Consider the following 17,663-nt stretch of genomic DNA (forward strand, 5'->3'; position numbering starts at 1 on the left):
GTGGAAATGTAAATCTCTTCAAATGAACAGCAGTGTATTTTTATTGAAATTAAATCCGAATGTGAACTAGATTCAGGAAGGAAATGGCAGAGAGAGAGAGAGAGAGAGAGAGAGAGAGAGAGAGAGAGAGAGAGGAGAGAGAGAGAGAGAGAGACTGTACTTGCTATAGAATGTGTTGGCTGCTTCAGCTCACAGCCAACGGATGAGTCCAACTCTGAAATTTCAGGCAATTTGTATACCAAGCTCCTCCTTTTCTGTAGTCTTCTCTTCCATGGTAAAATTCTTTTGCAGGGTCATGTAGGGATCCCACCCCTTCTCTGTGTTTTCACTCTGAAGCTCTACACAACTTACACCTGAATGAACGCCAAACCTCAGGGATATATAAAGGGGACCTTGAGCAGGAATTCACAGTTACAGGGCAGAAGCAGAGGGAAAGGAATTAACCAGCTCTCCAGCCAAGCAAATCCTCTACTCACCATGCTTCCTCCTGCCATTCATTTCTATCTCATTCCCCTTGCCTGCATCCTAATGAAAAGCTGTGTGGCTTTTAAAAATGATGCCACAGAAATCCTGTATTCACATGTGGTTAAACCTGTTCCAGCCCAGCCCAGCAGCAACAGCACGATGAATCAAGCCAGAAATGGAGGCAGGCATTTCAGTAACATGGACTGGATCGGAACAGTAAGTGTATTTTACTTGTATGGGTTTGTCTTTCTTTTTTGGTAGCATTAGCTCACATTCCTGTATAATTATTTCATTCCTAACTAACCTGAACCATATATTATTTTGCTAAATAATGTGAGAGTAATTTGTTGCATGTGTAGACTGGCATTCTTCCCTATAAAGTTAACATAGCTAAAACAGTGATTTGCTAATACAAGCACAGACTTAAGTTTTATCAAACTTCCAAAGAGGAAAATTTTTCCAGGAATTAAAGGGTTGCTTCTTTAAATCATGCACAATGAGAATTTTTAAAAAGTATTGTCCTAGATCATTTAGGTTGTTTTCTGTTTATTTCAGGACATGTGCAATTCTGGTAAACTGCATAAAGGTAACTAACTAAAGACTATATAGGACATCACCAGGGAAAAGAAGAAGCTTTCTGGGGATAAAAAATTACCGTGAATTTCTCAAATATGTATAGTGAAATAGTTGTAAATTTTGATGATGATCAATGTAAAAAAAGGACAAAATTAAACATGTTGGAGAATCATATTTTCCTATGAGAATTCCTTATTAACCAGATCAAAATTTAGGTAATTATATATTTTTGTGAAAGACTGGGGAAACTCTTATAACTTTGGAGATTTAAAATAATGACAGTATAATAATATATTGTATAGGCAGCATTTTTTTTTCCTTTTCTATTTGCTTAATCAACACATCAATTGACCACAAGTTAGAGGGATTCAAATTTCTTTTCCTAACTTTTGCTTTACTCCTTTCCTTTAGAAGAGTTCACATGCAAATCAGGTTTTGAGAGAGACACAGAGAAACAGTGCATAGGAAATCTTACACAAATCTTTTGCTCCTTCTCCTCAAATCTATTCAGCTGCGAAAAGTAGTTTTGACCTTGAAAAGTCAAGTGCATACAAGTATGACTGCTACTGTGTTTCCCTGAAAATAAGACCTAACCGGAAAATAAGCCCTAGCATGATTTTTCAGGACGACATCCCCTGAACATAAGCCCTAATGCGTCTTTTGGAGCAAAAATTAATATAAGACCTGGTCTTATTTTCAGGGAAACAAGATAATGTCTTTCTAAAAAAAAAACAAGGTGCTTCAACTTTCATGAAGATGGTTGCTTTTACACAGGAAATATCTGATTATTATTAGATTATTGAGGAATGTGGTGAGTATCCATTGTCAGTGAACTGTCACTGCAAAAAATGCCGAATCTCTATATACACAGGAACAAAAAGCTAGACAAGTCAAAATTGTCTCTGGCGGTTTCCAGGTGCATTCCTGAGACAGTTGCAGGAAGGTGAGCTGGAATCAGAATCAGACAGGAGAGCACTCTGACTGGCCAGCTAGTTTACCCTTAATTTTAATCCCACGCTCTATAGCTATACAGATATATGTGTATATATAGACATTTTTTTCACAGCTATCACATTCCTGTATCTCTCACCTCAGAAGTACTGGGGCACAGAGAAGATGTTGAACTCCTAATTCAATATCTATTTCAAATTAGCTTTCATTATTCCATGCAAGACTACTTCAATGTCCCTGATAATTTTTAATTTTTAAATTTCAGCAGTTATACTTTTAAATATATTTTTTTCCTCTTGTTAACAGACAAGGCTTGCTTTCTTTCAAGCCTGTTACCAGGCAATTCTTCTGAAGTTTAGATAACAAAGCAATAGAAAGAAAACCTCAAATATTTCAAGACTAATTTTTGCTTTAATTGCATAAGGCATGAAACAAAAAACAGCCATTAGAAAACATACTTATCAAATTCAAATAACTAAACAAAACGCTTGCCATGACCAATATTCAGGAAATGAACACCGTGGTTCCTTTTGCAGTTGTAAATCAGACATGTTAGGCATTTTTCTGCCATAAAATTCATGGAAATGTAGCCAAGTTGTTATGGCAACCATACGTTCCTGATTTAGGGGCTTTTATATTCTTTAAATTTTGAATTGTAGTGACATTTTGCATTTCAAACATTTTAATCTTTGTGTTTTTAAAAGACAGCTTGGGAATTTATGTTTAAAATGTAGTTATTAAGTTTGATATGCAAAATGTCAGATTTTGTACACATAGGTATGCATGATTCCTTGCAGCTAAATTTTATAATTGAAACAAAATATTACAGACAGCATATGCATTATGTACAATATTTAAATACTTTCCACATTTCTCAATAGGTTTTTTTTAAAAAAACCTAATTAGAAGCACTTGCAGACATTAACAAATATGACCTGTAAGAAAAGAACATAAAAATATTCTCATTTAGCTCATTGAAAAATGAATACTTACACATAAATATAAAAGGTGCTTAACCCTTACTGGGGAGTGAGACTAAGAAAATGAGATTTTCAAATACTCCATTAAGCCAATTAGCTAATCTTCTACCTGAAAAGAAAAAAATCAACGCTAGTTTACTTTATTCCATGGCTAATTATAGTCATGCAAACTGCAAATTTTCGTTGACGTGTCTCTACTACCTCTTTCTATTACAATTTGCTAGCATTAGCACATTATTTTTGTCATTGCAGATTTTAAAAAAAAATAATGTCCATTTGTGCTTTCTCTCCTGTTTCCTGCAGCTCGGGTTCAAGTGGGTTGCCGGGAACTGCGTTCCACCAAATACATCTCTGATGGCCAGTGCACCAGCATCAGCCCTCTGAAGGAGCTGGTCTGTGCTGGGGAGTGCTTGCCTCTGCCTGTGCTCCCCAACTGGATTGGCGGAGGCTATGGAACCAAGTACTGGAGCAGGAGGAGCTCCCAGGAGTGGAGGTGTGTCAATGACAAAACACGTACCCAGAGAATCCAGCTGCAGTGCCAAGATGGCAGCACGCGTACCTACAAAATCACAGTGGTCACGGCCTGCAAGTGCAAGAGGTACACTCGGCAGCACAATGAGTCCAGTCATAACTTTGAGAGCATGTCGCCTGCCAAGCCAGCCCAGCATCATAGAGAGCGGAAAAGAGCCAGCAAATCCAGCAAGCACAGCATGAGTTAGAACTCAGACTCTCAAAACTGGACTGACTAGTAACCATCTGCTTTACAGATTTGATTGCTTGGAAGACTCAAGCCTGCCATTGCTATTTTCTTACTTGAAAATATATGCTTTCTGCTTTGATCAAACCCAGCAAGCTGTCCTAAGTATCAGGACCTACTTTAGGAATAACTTTTCCTTTTCAAGTTTTTCAAGATGTATGCAAATCCATGAGAGCAATTTGCATTTAAATTCCACGCATCCTGTAGTTTTAATTCTCTGTGGTTCTTAAAGACTGGGGATACTAAATACACACTATATACTGAATCATTACTTTTTAAAACAGAAAAGGGCTTCTCAGTTTCCCTTAATTCCCCCCACCCCCCCCACCCCCCAAACAAAACCCCTTCAAAACTGAAAAGTTAAAAAAAAAATTGTTGGCCATGAATCTTTCCAATAACACTTCAGAAAGATGCTTTGTTGGTCATCTTCATGGGAACAGGTTAGCAGCTATGAGTGATCTTCCTTTGAAACAATAAAAGACCTTGTGACATTTCACTTCAAAAGTAAGCCCTGTAGCTTTTTACAGTCTCATAGTATGAAATTATACCCTGCATGCTGACCCTCGCTTGGAATGGAATGCCAGAAATGCATGGCAGCAGCTAATAAGTAAAGCTGATTATTTATTTGTCAATGTTATTATTTAATGAGCATTCACATGTGATGTTTTTTAAATCTTAATTTTTTTTTATGTTATGAAGCTTTTTCATGTATCTAAATATTTTCCTGTATGATTTGTGGTTGATCTAGAAATATGAGAATACATGTTGTAGATATGTAAAATAAATATTTTAGTCTTTTTAATACAATATGTTTCATCATGAACTATGTCAACAGTATGGATCTTTTAAAATCAGTAAGATGCTTTGTAAAGCTAAAATATGAAATGTTTTCTTGTTTAATCTGTGCAATCAGAAGGTGATTTGTCCTTCAAGTCTATCAGTTTCTTTTAACAAAAATAAACACGGCTAAAAGTTATTGTCCTTGACTCTAACATGTATACAAATGTACATGTTTACAAAAATTACAGAATAAATGTCAGAGTAATTGATTTTTTTTTTTATATGGCACATTCATGCATTGACAGAAAGGTTTGTAGTAAGAGAGGAGAGAGAGAGAAAGGGAGACCACCTTTTCAGTAAATGGGATGATTGAAAAAGTTGGGTGGCAATCCAGCAATGAGTTGTAATAAGAATATCATATTTATGTATACCCAGAGATGCTAAATCTACTGTCCAGTATAATTACCTGGGGGGAGATATTATGAGACCCAAGCCCAGGCTGCCATCCAAATTACATTATAATTTCTGGGGATAGAACTCCGATATTGGCAGTGTTTAGTTTTCCAGGTGATTTCAATGTGCAGCTAAGTTTGAGAAAGAAACTGTGAAGGAATTATTATCATATGTTGGGCAACTTGGAATATTACTGCATGGCCCCCGAACGAAAATATAAAACAAAATAAAAACAACTAAGAAAACAAAAATTAATTTTTCAGTGTTTTTCAAGTTTGACCATTGTTATCATTAAGCAACATAATCACAGTCTAGAACAAGATTGTCCAGTTAAAAGGCTGATGTGTCAATTCAATCAAATGATAGTTCCCATCACTATAAATGAAGAAAACCAAAAAGGCTGGGTTATGTATTGAAAAGATTTTCTGTGTTTTCCCGTTTTGGATCCTGAGCATGAAAGAGCTTTCAGTACCTTTTTGTGGTCAATTGTTGTTTCTGTAATTACGAGTCTAAAAGTCACATTTATATTACCTATAGCATACTAAACTAAATAAGGACATTAATATTGTCCCTTTCCTATGAGAGGTAGGACAGTCTCAACACATACCGTGTTTCCTCGAAAATAAGACCTAACCGGAAAAAAAGCCCTAGCGTGATTTTTCAGGAGGACATCTCCTGAACATAAGCCCTAATGCGTCTTTTGAAGCAAAAATTAATACAAGACCCAGACTTATTTTCAGGGAAAGACGGTATAAAGATAAGAAAACATCTCTAGGTTTTATAATAATGCTATTTGTATCACCAAATAAAGTAATGATTCACAATCCACTGTAGATTTATCTTCCAATCTTAACTAAAATCTTGAACTATTTTATATTATATTATCATATTAATACATGGGATATTTATAATAATTATGTCACAGTTTGAATATACCAAAAATTTATTGTTTTATATATTTCACTTGTTCATCATTGCTCAACGTGGGATATTTAACATAACATGGAAAACTAAAGACACTTTAGTCATTTATTCCTTCTCAATAAAATAGCACCTTTTACAGAAGGCTTTAGAGAGATGATCTCAAAAATCAGTGTGTCCTAAGATCCAAGGCATAAAAAGGACTTCACCAGATGACGGCTTTTCACAGTCAAGACTATGTTGTTGCATTTTACTATAAAACATTGAAACAAAGGTTTTGGTGATAATAACATGCTAAAATGATCACTAATTTGACTGCTAATAGTGTATTAGTAAATGAAGGTAGTAGGAAAAATGAAATGGAATAAAGTGGATAAATAAGACCTTTTTAGTCTCAGTTAAGTCAAGAATTGGATCTATTTCTCGTGGTCACATTCAATGTACTGATCTATTTCGGGTCATGTTACACTGGTTATACATTTACTGCACAGCATTTAACACCAAAGGACAGGAAAAGGTCAGCAATCAATAAGAAAGGCTTAGGATAAAATCAGGTTCCTAGTGAAGTAAAAATTAAAAGTCAATAGAAAGAGTTATTATTTAAAAAATGCTAAAATGCACTTGCATCTGAATTGTTGAATGTATTTCCATTTTATTTTAGTTAATTCACATGTTCCAATCTGATTAAATTCTGCATAATTGTGTTCTCACCTTAGTAACTATCATTTCAAAATGGTGAATTGTGATAATTTTAGCACAGTCTGACCTCTCTAGTTCACATTCATAATATTTATCTAGAAAGGATTTGTTTATCAAATTTATTTTGGCTATCATGGATAAAGACCTTTTTCAAGTGGCTTGATAGAAGATAGATATACAGACAGATATTGATATTTAAAGATATACTACATCTATAGGTAGATCGATTTATATCTCAATAACAAGGATGAAAAATTAATATCATGTATAAAAATAAATAATACACATAGTGTGCATGGACATAGAGCCTATAGAAATATCTATTCACAAAAAATAATATTTTAATTACAAATCATTTATATTTACTCATTTATGCTAGTTTCAAATAACTACTAATTGGCAATAGTTAGCCATGTTTATTTGCTGTATATTTTTGAAAAGCAATAAAAATCAAGGTTGTTTTTTTTTAATATAAAAGACTGAATCTTAATCCATTATGACCCTATAACAAGTTAGCAAGGTTTTACCAGCAGATTTTGCTTTATCGTTCACCCTATTCAATTAGAATGATTACTTTTTATTATGTAACATGATCTATCTATTTAGCATATTTACTTTAATAGATATTCAGTAGTATGGTTACACTAGGCAGTTATGAGTGGAAAGAACAGTATTTTGGTGAAGCAAAACCAGAGAACTTCCAAACTACTGACTAAAGCCTTCGAAAGTTTAAATTTAGTATGTTGCAGTATTCCTTTTTTGGCAATCATGATGAAAGGTAGGTATCAAGATCTAAATCATTATATTTGGAATTAAAACATCATTTCAATTAGACTTAATCAAAAATATGTTTTAGCACTAAAGTGACAATTCACTGCATACCCTAAATTCAGCATTCTATAGTCATACAGTTCTAATAAAGAATGAAATGCATGGCAAGTCTTTGATGGAATCCTTGTAGAAAACCAGGAGTTCAGTGGGGAAATGACTTTGGATCCTTAGAGCTAGAGTGCACTCTCTTGTTAGAATATTTTCTTCCCACAAGGGCAGATAGAGATAACTTCCATCTCAGTTTTTATCAGAACCTAGTAATACACATGTTGAATTGAAAGAAGACTAGATTTCTGAACTAAGTAGACATTTGGCCCCTAGAAATCATTATAGCCATAAAGAGAGACTTACAAGAATAGATATGCCCCAAAAACATTCTCCTCGTCAGTATCATTTTCAATGTTACTGGTTTGTCCATCATTCTTGACTCCTGAGCTAACATAGCATTTGGTGCTTTTGCATGCATATTTTGCAAACTGTCTTGAAGAGCTACAGGGTAACAACTACTGCAGAAATCCCAGTGGGAAGATGGTTCAACTTCCAGGTTCAAGAATTGATGAAAATGAATTAATGCTAAGCTGACTGCGTAATTATTTCCAGTGAAAATTACACTGAGTAGCAGTTTATCATCTGCATTGGTAGACCTGTTGAAGGATTTATTTTCTGATACAGATAAAGAATGAAACATTTTTGGAGATTTATAAAAAGGAAGTTAAATATTTTCCTTTGAATTTTAGTAACTGAGAAAGGATTACCTTGTATTACTGATTTCATTTATTATTTTTTAGCAGGGATTAGGTGCTTGAATCTGAGACAGAATGTCTAAATTAACATCATCAGTGACACAGACATATTCAGCCAAAGTTCATTATTATTAAAGCTGAACAAGAGTTTAATAGGCTTAAAAATAACTTACTATTAAAATATAAGCATCACACTTTTCGATAGGAAGGGATTCCATTTTTGAAATTTGTCATTAACACAACTTTAAAAATCTTTTTTATGTCATAATATCGGCAAGTTTCCACGAAGTGATCATTTGAGTCTTTTATTCATTGAGGTGTTAATCTAAATTTGGTATATAAAGGTAGCCTAAAACACTGAACCGAGCAGTTCAGTAACCAGGACATTTGAACAATCCTTTACGAATCTTTAATCAGCACTAAACTTTATATTAAATAATTGACAATTTTTACTAAGCAGAGCTTTCTGTATATTTGTTTGCCTTGTTTGCTGTCTTAACTTTTCATATGTAGTTGATATATTATCTAGTTTGAGAGTTTAAACAACAACAAAAAACACCCAACTCTTTGTTGCCACAGATTTCCTTACTGCAAACCAAAGACAAAAAATGCCAAAGGCATTCAATAATCTAATGAAGGATTGCCTTTTTGCTTGTTTGTTGACACTATCTTTCCTGAGAGTTAATTCATTTTGTCCACTTTGTATACTAATTAAGGAACATTTTATATTTAATCTATGACTTAACTTGACATTTTAAAAAAGTGATAGTTTTCAATTTGACTGATCTGCTTTTTTTCTTTATGGAACAATTTTATACAAGTGACTTCAAGACATGTAACTTGAAAACAAGACACCAGCTATGGTCTAGACCAGGGGTGTCCAAACTGCGGCCCGCAATCCATTTTTATTTGGCCCGCAGCAAATTCCAAAAATATATTTCGTTTACTTAAATAAACCAGGTGAGGCAATACGTACTTCACCTCGAGTGAGTGGCCCGGCTGTTTGTGTATTTTACCGCATATGGCCCTTGGTGAAAAACGTTGAAAAAAGTTTGGACACCCCTGGTCTAGACTGTGCAGCTGCTAATTCGTTGGATGAACTTACACTGTGTCTTAAACTTCCTAAGCCTCAATTACTTTATCCATAAAATAAGGGAGTTGAATTAGATAATGTCTAAAGTGTCTTCCTGACTAAAACACTCATTTTCTGTTTTCCCAAACAATCTGACCATATTTTTAGTCACACCTACCCCCACAAAGGCAGATCTGACTAATGCTACCGTCTACTTCTGATGATGTTTCCAGTTCACTCAATTGTGGAATTTTTAGAATGAGATTTTGAACAGGCTTATTATGGAATAGACATATTCCATCATAACCAATACCTGGTTAAGACAGACAATATAAGATGAAATTAGAGACCCAGCTCCAGAAGGGTTAGACTGTAGACAGTTACAAGCCATTTCCTACATTTTGTACAAACTTGAGCAAACACCAGAAAGATGTTAGAACCAGGGAAAACCTATTAGACTTTTTCTCCATAAAAAAAACACCATTACTCTTTTACCTACTCATTTCTACAGAAAATAATAGAAAAATCAGCTGCAACGTACAATGAGAATTTTCACTTTGAAAATTTTAATTATACATATTGTCATATAAGTGAGATAGTGATATTTCCAATCAGAATATTTTATGATATTTGAAATTCTTTCATTAATTTATTCATTCATTTAGTAATGCTGAAAATTACTGTGTGTCTGTTAGGTTCTAAGAGCATACTGGTGAACAAATGGCAGTCTAATTAAGAAAATAACAAATACCCTACCGCTAAATGTAAAAGTAATTACATACAATCTCATTTTTGAGCAAGACTCATAGGGCATCATTGCTATGATCCATTTCCTAAATCTCACCACCTAGACATAAAATGGAAAAATATATTTCAGAAGGGAATGCTAACATAAACATAAAATTTGAGTTAGTATTACAAACAATAAAAGCATACTGGAAACTGGACAGATATATGCAAAAAAATGAAACTGGGCCACTTTCTTAGACCATATAGAAAAATAAATTCAAAATGGATTAAAGACTTAAATGTAAAACCTGAAACTGTAAAACTAGAAGACAGGCAGTAAACTCTTTAACATTGATCATATACACACACACACACAAACATACATCTATACATATGTATATATACATATATACATATGTATAGATGTATATATATTTTTGATGTCTTCCCAGGTAATGGGAACAAAAGTGAAAATAAACAGATGTGCCTACATCAAACTAAAAAGTTTTACACAATGAAGGAAACCATCTACAAAATGAAAGACACCTGCTGAATGGGACAAGCTATTCGTAAATGGTACATTCAGTAAGGGGTAGAACTCATACAACTCAATAACAAAAAAATAAACAATCCAATCAAAAAATTGACAGAGAACTTGAAGAGACATTTCTCCAAAGAATACGTACAGATGGCCAACAACTGTATGAAAAGATGCTCAACACCACTAATCATCAGGGAAATGCAAATCAAAACCACAATGAGATACCACCTCACACCTGTCAGAATGGCGATCATCAAAAAGTCAACAAACAACAAGTGTAGGTGAGGATGGGGAGAAAAGGGAATGCTTGTGCACTGTTGGTGGGACTGTAAATTGGTGCAGCCACTATGGAAAACAGTGTGGAGTTTTCTCAAAAAATGAAAAATAGAACTACCAATATGTTCCAGCAATTCCACATCTGGGTATTTATCTGAAGAAACCCAAAACACTAAGTTCATTGCAGCATTATTTACAGTAGCCAAGACATAGAAGCAACCTTGGTGTCCAACAAGAGATGAATAAAGAAATTGTGCTATAAATACACAATGGAACATTATTTACCAATAAAAAGAGTGAAATCTTGACAATTGCAACAACATGGATGAACCTAGAGGGTATTATGCTAAGTGAAATAAATCAGAAAGACAAATACTGTATGATTTCTCTTATACGTATAATCTACAAAAAACAAAGGAACAAAATAAAACAGAAACAGTGTCACAGATACAGAGAATAAAGAGATAGTTGCCAAGGAGAGAGGCGTGGGAGATGGGTGCAAAAGGTGAAGGGGAATAAGAGGTACAAACTTCCAGTTATAAAAATGTATAAGTCATGGGGATATAATGTACAACACAGAGAATACAGTCAATAATATAACTTTGAATGATGGCAGACGTTTACTAGATTTAACGGGTGATCACGTCATCAAGTATACAAATATTGACTCTCTATGTTGTACACCTAAAACTAATACAATATTGTATGTCAACTTACTTTAGTTTTAAAAATTAAAAACAATAAAAGTATACTGGAAAAAATGTATTTCTTTATGATTGGTAGGCTTGCCAGGAAGAGCTGAAGCCTTCCTTTTTTAACCAGACATAATCTTAGCACCAACTTTCACAAAAATACCTACTGTCTTGTATAAAGTTGTTAGATTTTTCTGTTTCATTATTTAAATATTCCTGTACTTATAAGTTGTGTTTTTGCAGTCTTCTTCTTCTAAACATTGCTGTTAAACATAAAAATTCTTGTTTTCTAATAGTTTCCACATATTAGGTGAAGACATTTTATTGCTGATGATAGCATGAATAAAGGAAATAGCTGTAGACAACTTTAGCACACAAAATATGTAGTGGTTTGTTCAGTTAGGATACTACATATTGCTTGTATCCAATATTTACATAGATATTTTACAATAATTATGCACTTCTGAAAAATGCCATTATAATTAACTTGCCTTGGAGAGGGGCATATTAATGGATTGGATGATCTGCCTGGCTGTGTGTGGTAATGTCCAAGCAAAGCAATCTCCAAAGCTATGGAGAATTTTATGGATTACATCAGATGGTTGCGGTGATATCACGCAAACCATGCTGATATCGCATAATTTGTTGGTTCTCCGTCATTAACATACATTTAAGGGTAATAATTTTTTTAAAGACTTAAATTACATTTATGTAAGTGTATATTGTATCCCCATTTATTAATCCATAAAGTGGGGGAAAAGTGCAAGACAATGCCTCCAGCAGATGTTGCAGCTGGAACAAGGCCCCTTTTGGATCATTGTGTTGTTTTTTAGTTAAGACATTCATGGTTCTGTAATATTATTAAACTGAAACAGGTATGACTCCTGGACATTCCAGGTGAAGGATGGTCTGTTGTGTTTTATTATCTCTCTTATTACCAGCAGGAATGATAAGCGTGTTCAATGGGAAGATAACCACAATATTGGAGGAGTATGTGGAGCCTAAATGAAGAGCTGGCAAAGGCTGACGACAGGGGAAAAAGGCGTGTAAGGACACACAAGCAATGCCATAGCCTAGCTCTGGAATGAGTTCTGAAAAGCCAGGCTCTTGGGACTGCTGCCCAGAAGAGGAACCTTCAAACACTGTAATTTCCAAGCTATCGGAAGCCCTACTGCCCTCCTTTCCTGGTGAACACAACAAACACACCTCTCTCTAGGCCTTTTTGTAACTCCCAATGACTAACATTCTACCATTAGAAGACATTTAAACATTTTTTTCATTTGACATTTAAAAAATTTCTCTCAAATACAAACATCTCTGGAAGAGAAAACACATCAAAATAAAGTTTTGTCACCTTATTGCCTACTAGGACCATACGTTGGGAGTAAGGCAAGGGAAAATGGTGGAGACTGTAGAAAAAAGCCCTGCATAAAAGACGGCAGCTTCAAATCTGCTCCAACATTTGGCAGCAAAATTCCTCTAAAAATCCAAATATTTTATAAGAATTTTCCTAATGTTTAAATGCTAATAGATTACAAAAGTTCTGTACCTGACAAAGTGTACACAGCTACCCATTTACTGGGTCATTTTTAGCCGGTTTATGGGTCACATAGGGTACCTAAAGGATCTCTCAGTTAAGAGATAGGAGCCGCTAATTCTGCTCTTAAATCTGCTACTTCTAAATGGCCTTGGGAAATTCAGCTACATTGTAAACTCCCTGAGATCTGAGCCGACATCGTTATGAATTAGCATCCCAAAAGGAAATAGGGAACACTCAGAATAAGTGAAGGAGGGTTTATTTACAAGGGCACTAATTACAAAAGTCTGGGTGAGTTTATAGGGAAAGTACAGGTCATACAGTGTTTCCCCGAAAATAAGACCTAGCTGGACAATCAGTTATAATGCGTCCTTTGGAGCAAAAATTAATGTAAGACCCGCTTTTATTTTACTATAAGACTGGGTATATAATATAATACAATATAATATAATAACGGGTCTATATTAATTTTTGCTCCAAAAGACGCATTAGAGCTGATCGTCTGGCTAGGGCTTATTTTCGGGGAAACACAGTAGTGCAGGAGCCCAGGACCAGCAACAGCAGTGCTGTCAGGACCGGAGACGCCAGGAAAAGAGCGAAGGATAAGGATATATGTGCCTGGAAAGGGAGGGCACAGGTTGAGAGGAGCAGAGGCTGTGGTCAGTCTGAGGAGCTGGTCGGGGGAACCTGCCTGCAAAGCCAGCGAGCCAGGGGACTAATACCCTTGTCTTGTGCTCAGTCCATCCTCCTTCTGACTGATCTCCTGCCAGGGATCCCCACTGGCTGACTCCACTAGCGGTATGGGATCCAGCGTAACCCACATTGGTCAGCCTGGGGCAAAGGGCAGGGTGGAGAGTAGAGGCTGCATATGGAGAATCAAACATCAGCTGCCTGGCACGATCTCCTTGGGCATACTTTTCTTTACAGTATTTGGAACAGTGTGTTGCATGGAGTAAGCACTGAAGTATAGAATCTCTTTTTCTAATTTCTAAAATGTCGATATTAAGATACTCTGCAAGGTTTCTATCAACGCTCAGAATTTCTCCCAAATGTTTCTTTCAGATTCTCATCTCAAGTATAAAATAATGAAATGGGAAGATTAATGTTGATATCTTGAGGTTAGATATCACGTACCTTAAGAAACAAATCAACCTATCAGAAGCCAAAAAGACAAAAACACTAAGATTATTTTTGGAGCAATATCTCACATAGCACATGAAAAACAGGGGCATATTTACTAGACTCTGAGAAATTTTCAGTTATTTACAGTCTGTGGATAGGGTGGAAAATAGGGATTGGGTGTTTGTTTTTGCTATTATTGTTGTTACATTCTTCACTAACAACCATGCCATCAGTACACGCGGTCATAGGTGAACTAACTACAAATCGGTTTCTATTTGGGAGTTTGTTTCATGAAAGCCATTCACGCTTTGCACTAGCACCTTGGTTGGAAGAAGAAACCTTCTGTTCCATAAATCCATGACAAATTAACTGAGAACGACTCACCAAATGTGATAAAGCTCACCAAAACACATTATCTAGAATACAAATACTATATACTATGTTAATCTTATTCCTCAAGCTTAGGGAAAACACATTTTAACCTGGCAGAGCTTAACCTTGGCTGCCACTGTAATTTATGGTGATAATGAAATATCAGCACTAAAACCATAAGGTCGAAGGTCTATGGATTAAAAGGAGGGTAGCTACATAACTCCTACATGATTTCAAAACATGTTAACTCTTACCCATTCGCTTTGTTCCCTCCAGCAGTCATCACTATAACCCATGAACTACACAAACTTGTAGGAGGACGTCAGCATGGTTCCATATGCAGCTGGTCTCTTCACTTGGGACAGTGATGATCATATCACAGTTTCACAGAGTGGGACCGATCCAGGGAATGATGACAGCAGGATGCCAAGACACTTTAAATACACATCAAAGCCAATTTTGAAACTTGGCTTAGGTGTGGAATGATGGGAAATGAAGCACTCAGCTTTCAGAATTTCAAAGACTCACTTTAAGGGGAAAGCACTACATAGATAAAAGATGATGAGAAAGAATGAACAGCTGTGCCAGGCTTTGCTTAGTGGTTATACTGCCAAGCACAGCCTTTAGATGTACAAAGGATAAGAAGCACTGCCAATTATGCATTTTCTTCTTCACCTACAGCTGAATACATAGAAATAACATCTGTAACTGGCTAGTTCCTTTTTCCTCATTCCACTCCCTGAAACTTGAAGGTCCGTATGGTGGGCTTAATCCAGTAATGGTAATATTATTAATAATTGATCCAAACAAAGGTTCTAGAATGTTGGGATCCTAGGAATGGAGATACAAAGACTAAATGGGGAACCCATTCAAACTTTACTTGCATTTTATGTGGCATACTGTTACATGGTATTGCACAGCCGTCAAGACTGCAGCTATTGGAGATGAAATACTTGGGTTTGACTCCTGGATATAAGGGCTTAGGGTTAGTTGTTACTGTTATTATTATTGCTATAATTATATTTCTTAAGTTGAGACCAGACAGTTGAGTGGGGAGAGAAGGTAGACTTGAGATGGAACTTCATCTTCTCCAAGCCCTTGGCCCAGAAAGTAGACGAGGAGTGGGGCAGAGAGAAAAGCAGAGGAAAAGAAGGAAGAGTTAGCAAAATAAGAAAATGCCAGGTGGAGGACAGAAGCATCTTTGGAAGATACTTTGGACTGATCTTATTGAATTTTAAATAAAAATAAAAAGCTTTGGTATTTTGTTACTTTTCAAACAAGGAATTCTCTCTTTCTCTTTCCCTCCTTTTTTTTCTTTGTTAATGCCTTTATCCATTCCTTTTTGAATCACCCTAAGTTTGCTTTTCTTGGCTATGCTGTCATTTTCATTTATTTCATGAATTTGTGTGACACAAAAATTGATGTAGGAAACATTTGCACACATTTGTTTTCCTTTTGCCCCTATACTTAACCTTGACTACTATTGTATTGACTTATTTTACCCATATGTCATGTCAGGGCTCACCATCTCTTATTCATTTCTTCAACAAAAGGAACACTTCATCCCTGCTTTTTCATAATTCCAATACAGTGTGTCACTCCAATCTAAATGTTCAGACTATTGTTTCATTCTGTTTTTCCTTTTCATAATTTGTGTTGTGATGGATTATAACTCTTTGAACATGTTCTCCATAAGAAAAACAATTTTGAGCACCTTTTTCAAATACAGATTTATTTACTTATAAATTATATATATAACAAAAGAACAAGATAAACAAATGAGAAAAAAACAAACTCATAGACACAGACAATAGTTTAGTGGTTACCAGAGGGTAAAGGGTAGGGGGTGGTAGATAAGGGTAAAGGGGATCAAATATACGGTGATGGAAGAAGAACTGATTCTGGGTGGTGAACACACAATGGGATTTATAGATGATGTAATACAGAATTGTACACCTGAAATCTATGTAACTTTACTAACATTTGTCACCCCAATAAACTTTAATTAAAAAAATTATATATATAACTATATTAATGCATTATGTACATTATGAAACATACTGAGAAACAAAAATAGAATAAAATGATAAAACTGATTGCACATATTCTTCCTGTACTCAAATAAATTAATAAAGCTTAAAATAATAATAATAATACAAAAGAACAAGTGGACTTGAGTATATTCTCTGAATGTAATGAATGCCATATAATTTTGGAAAACTTGTGCAAGATTTTATACTGTTTATTTAAATTATACTTCCAAGCATTTCTTTCACATTTCTCTATTCCTACCCCTAAAATGCTTTGTGCTATCAATAATTGTGCATTACATATTACAGTTTCCTCTGAGATCATAACCTGATTAATCTTTCCCTTGTTTACGAAGTTCTTTGTTATATATATTTCCTTCTATAGGCTAGGATGGCTTTATGGGGGGAAATCCAGAAGACGATAACATAGACGAAAATAATACATTTAACATCATTCTAAAAAGCAATGGCAAAATTCTAGGAAAATACGCCTCTTGTATCTGGAAGGGTATTTTATCCTTGGCCTGCAAGAAGATATTGAAAAGTATAAATAGAGGCTTTGTTGCTAAAGACTCTTTCAACATAGTTTACTAGTATAAAAAATGATGAAACTTTTTATACCAGTATACTCTTAATATGCTTGGCAAATTTGTTTTATACCCTTTGGAAACATTATATTTCTAATTAATGTCTGCATTTAATATGGATAGTAACTCCCCATTTGTATCATTTTTATACTAGGAAAGGAAGACACACTAGAAACATTGGAACTTTCGTTTCTGTAGATGAAAAAACTTCATTACTTTATTCTATAGCAGAAACAGGTATGGCTTAGTAATTTAAAAATAGTAGTTAGCTCTTGAGAACCTCTTTTTCTCTCCTGTTTTGTGTTTGCTTTCCATGAAACTTCTATCACTTGCAAGTTAAACCAGCCTCTGATTAGTAAGCTGCTTCTATTATATTACAATAGTAGTGCATAAACCTTTGATTAATCATAAAGCTCTTTGGAATGGAAATAGAAACACTATTATTGGATGCCCAGTCTCATCTGTTGTCTCTATAACCTGAATCACATAATCGACCATTTAATTGCACTAGGGTTTATGTACATCATTTTTTCCCTTCAATTAGACTGA

The 17,663-nt window shown here is 34.9% G+C and overlaps 1 protein-coding gene across 1 annotated transcript; it reads left to right on the forward strand.

Annotated features, from left to right (window-relative positions):
• The first annotated feature begins 288 nt into the window (after positions 1 to 288).
• Positions 289 to 4,705, forward strand: SOSTDC1 (sclerostin domain containing 1). Its single transcript, XM_033088861.1, is given in 3 exon segments — positions 289 to 661; positions 664 to 681; positions 3,276 to 4,705. Coding segments are annotated over 3 exon segments (738 nt in total). The 5' UTR covers positions 289 to 357; the 3' UTR covers positions 3,692 to 4,705.
• The last annotated feature ends 12,958 nt before the right edge of the window (positions 4,706 to 17,663 follow it).

Source organism: Rhinolophus ferrumequinum, chromosome 20 (genome assembly GCF_004115265.2).
Source record: "Rhinolophus ferrumequinum isolate MPI-CBG mRhiFer1 chromosome 20, mRhiFer1_v1.p, whole genome shotgun sequence".
Taxonomy (NCBI): Eukaryota; Metazoa; Chordata; class Mammalia; order Chiroptera; family Rhinolophidae; genus Rhinolophus; species Rhinolophus ferrumequinum.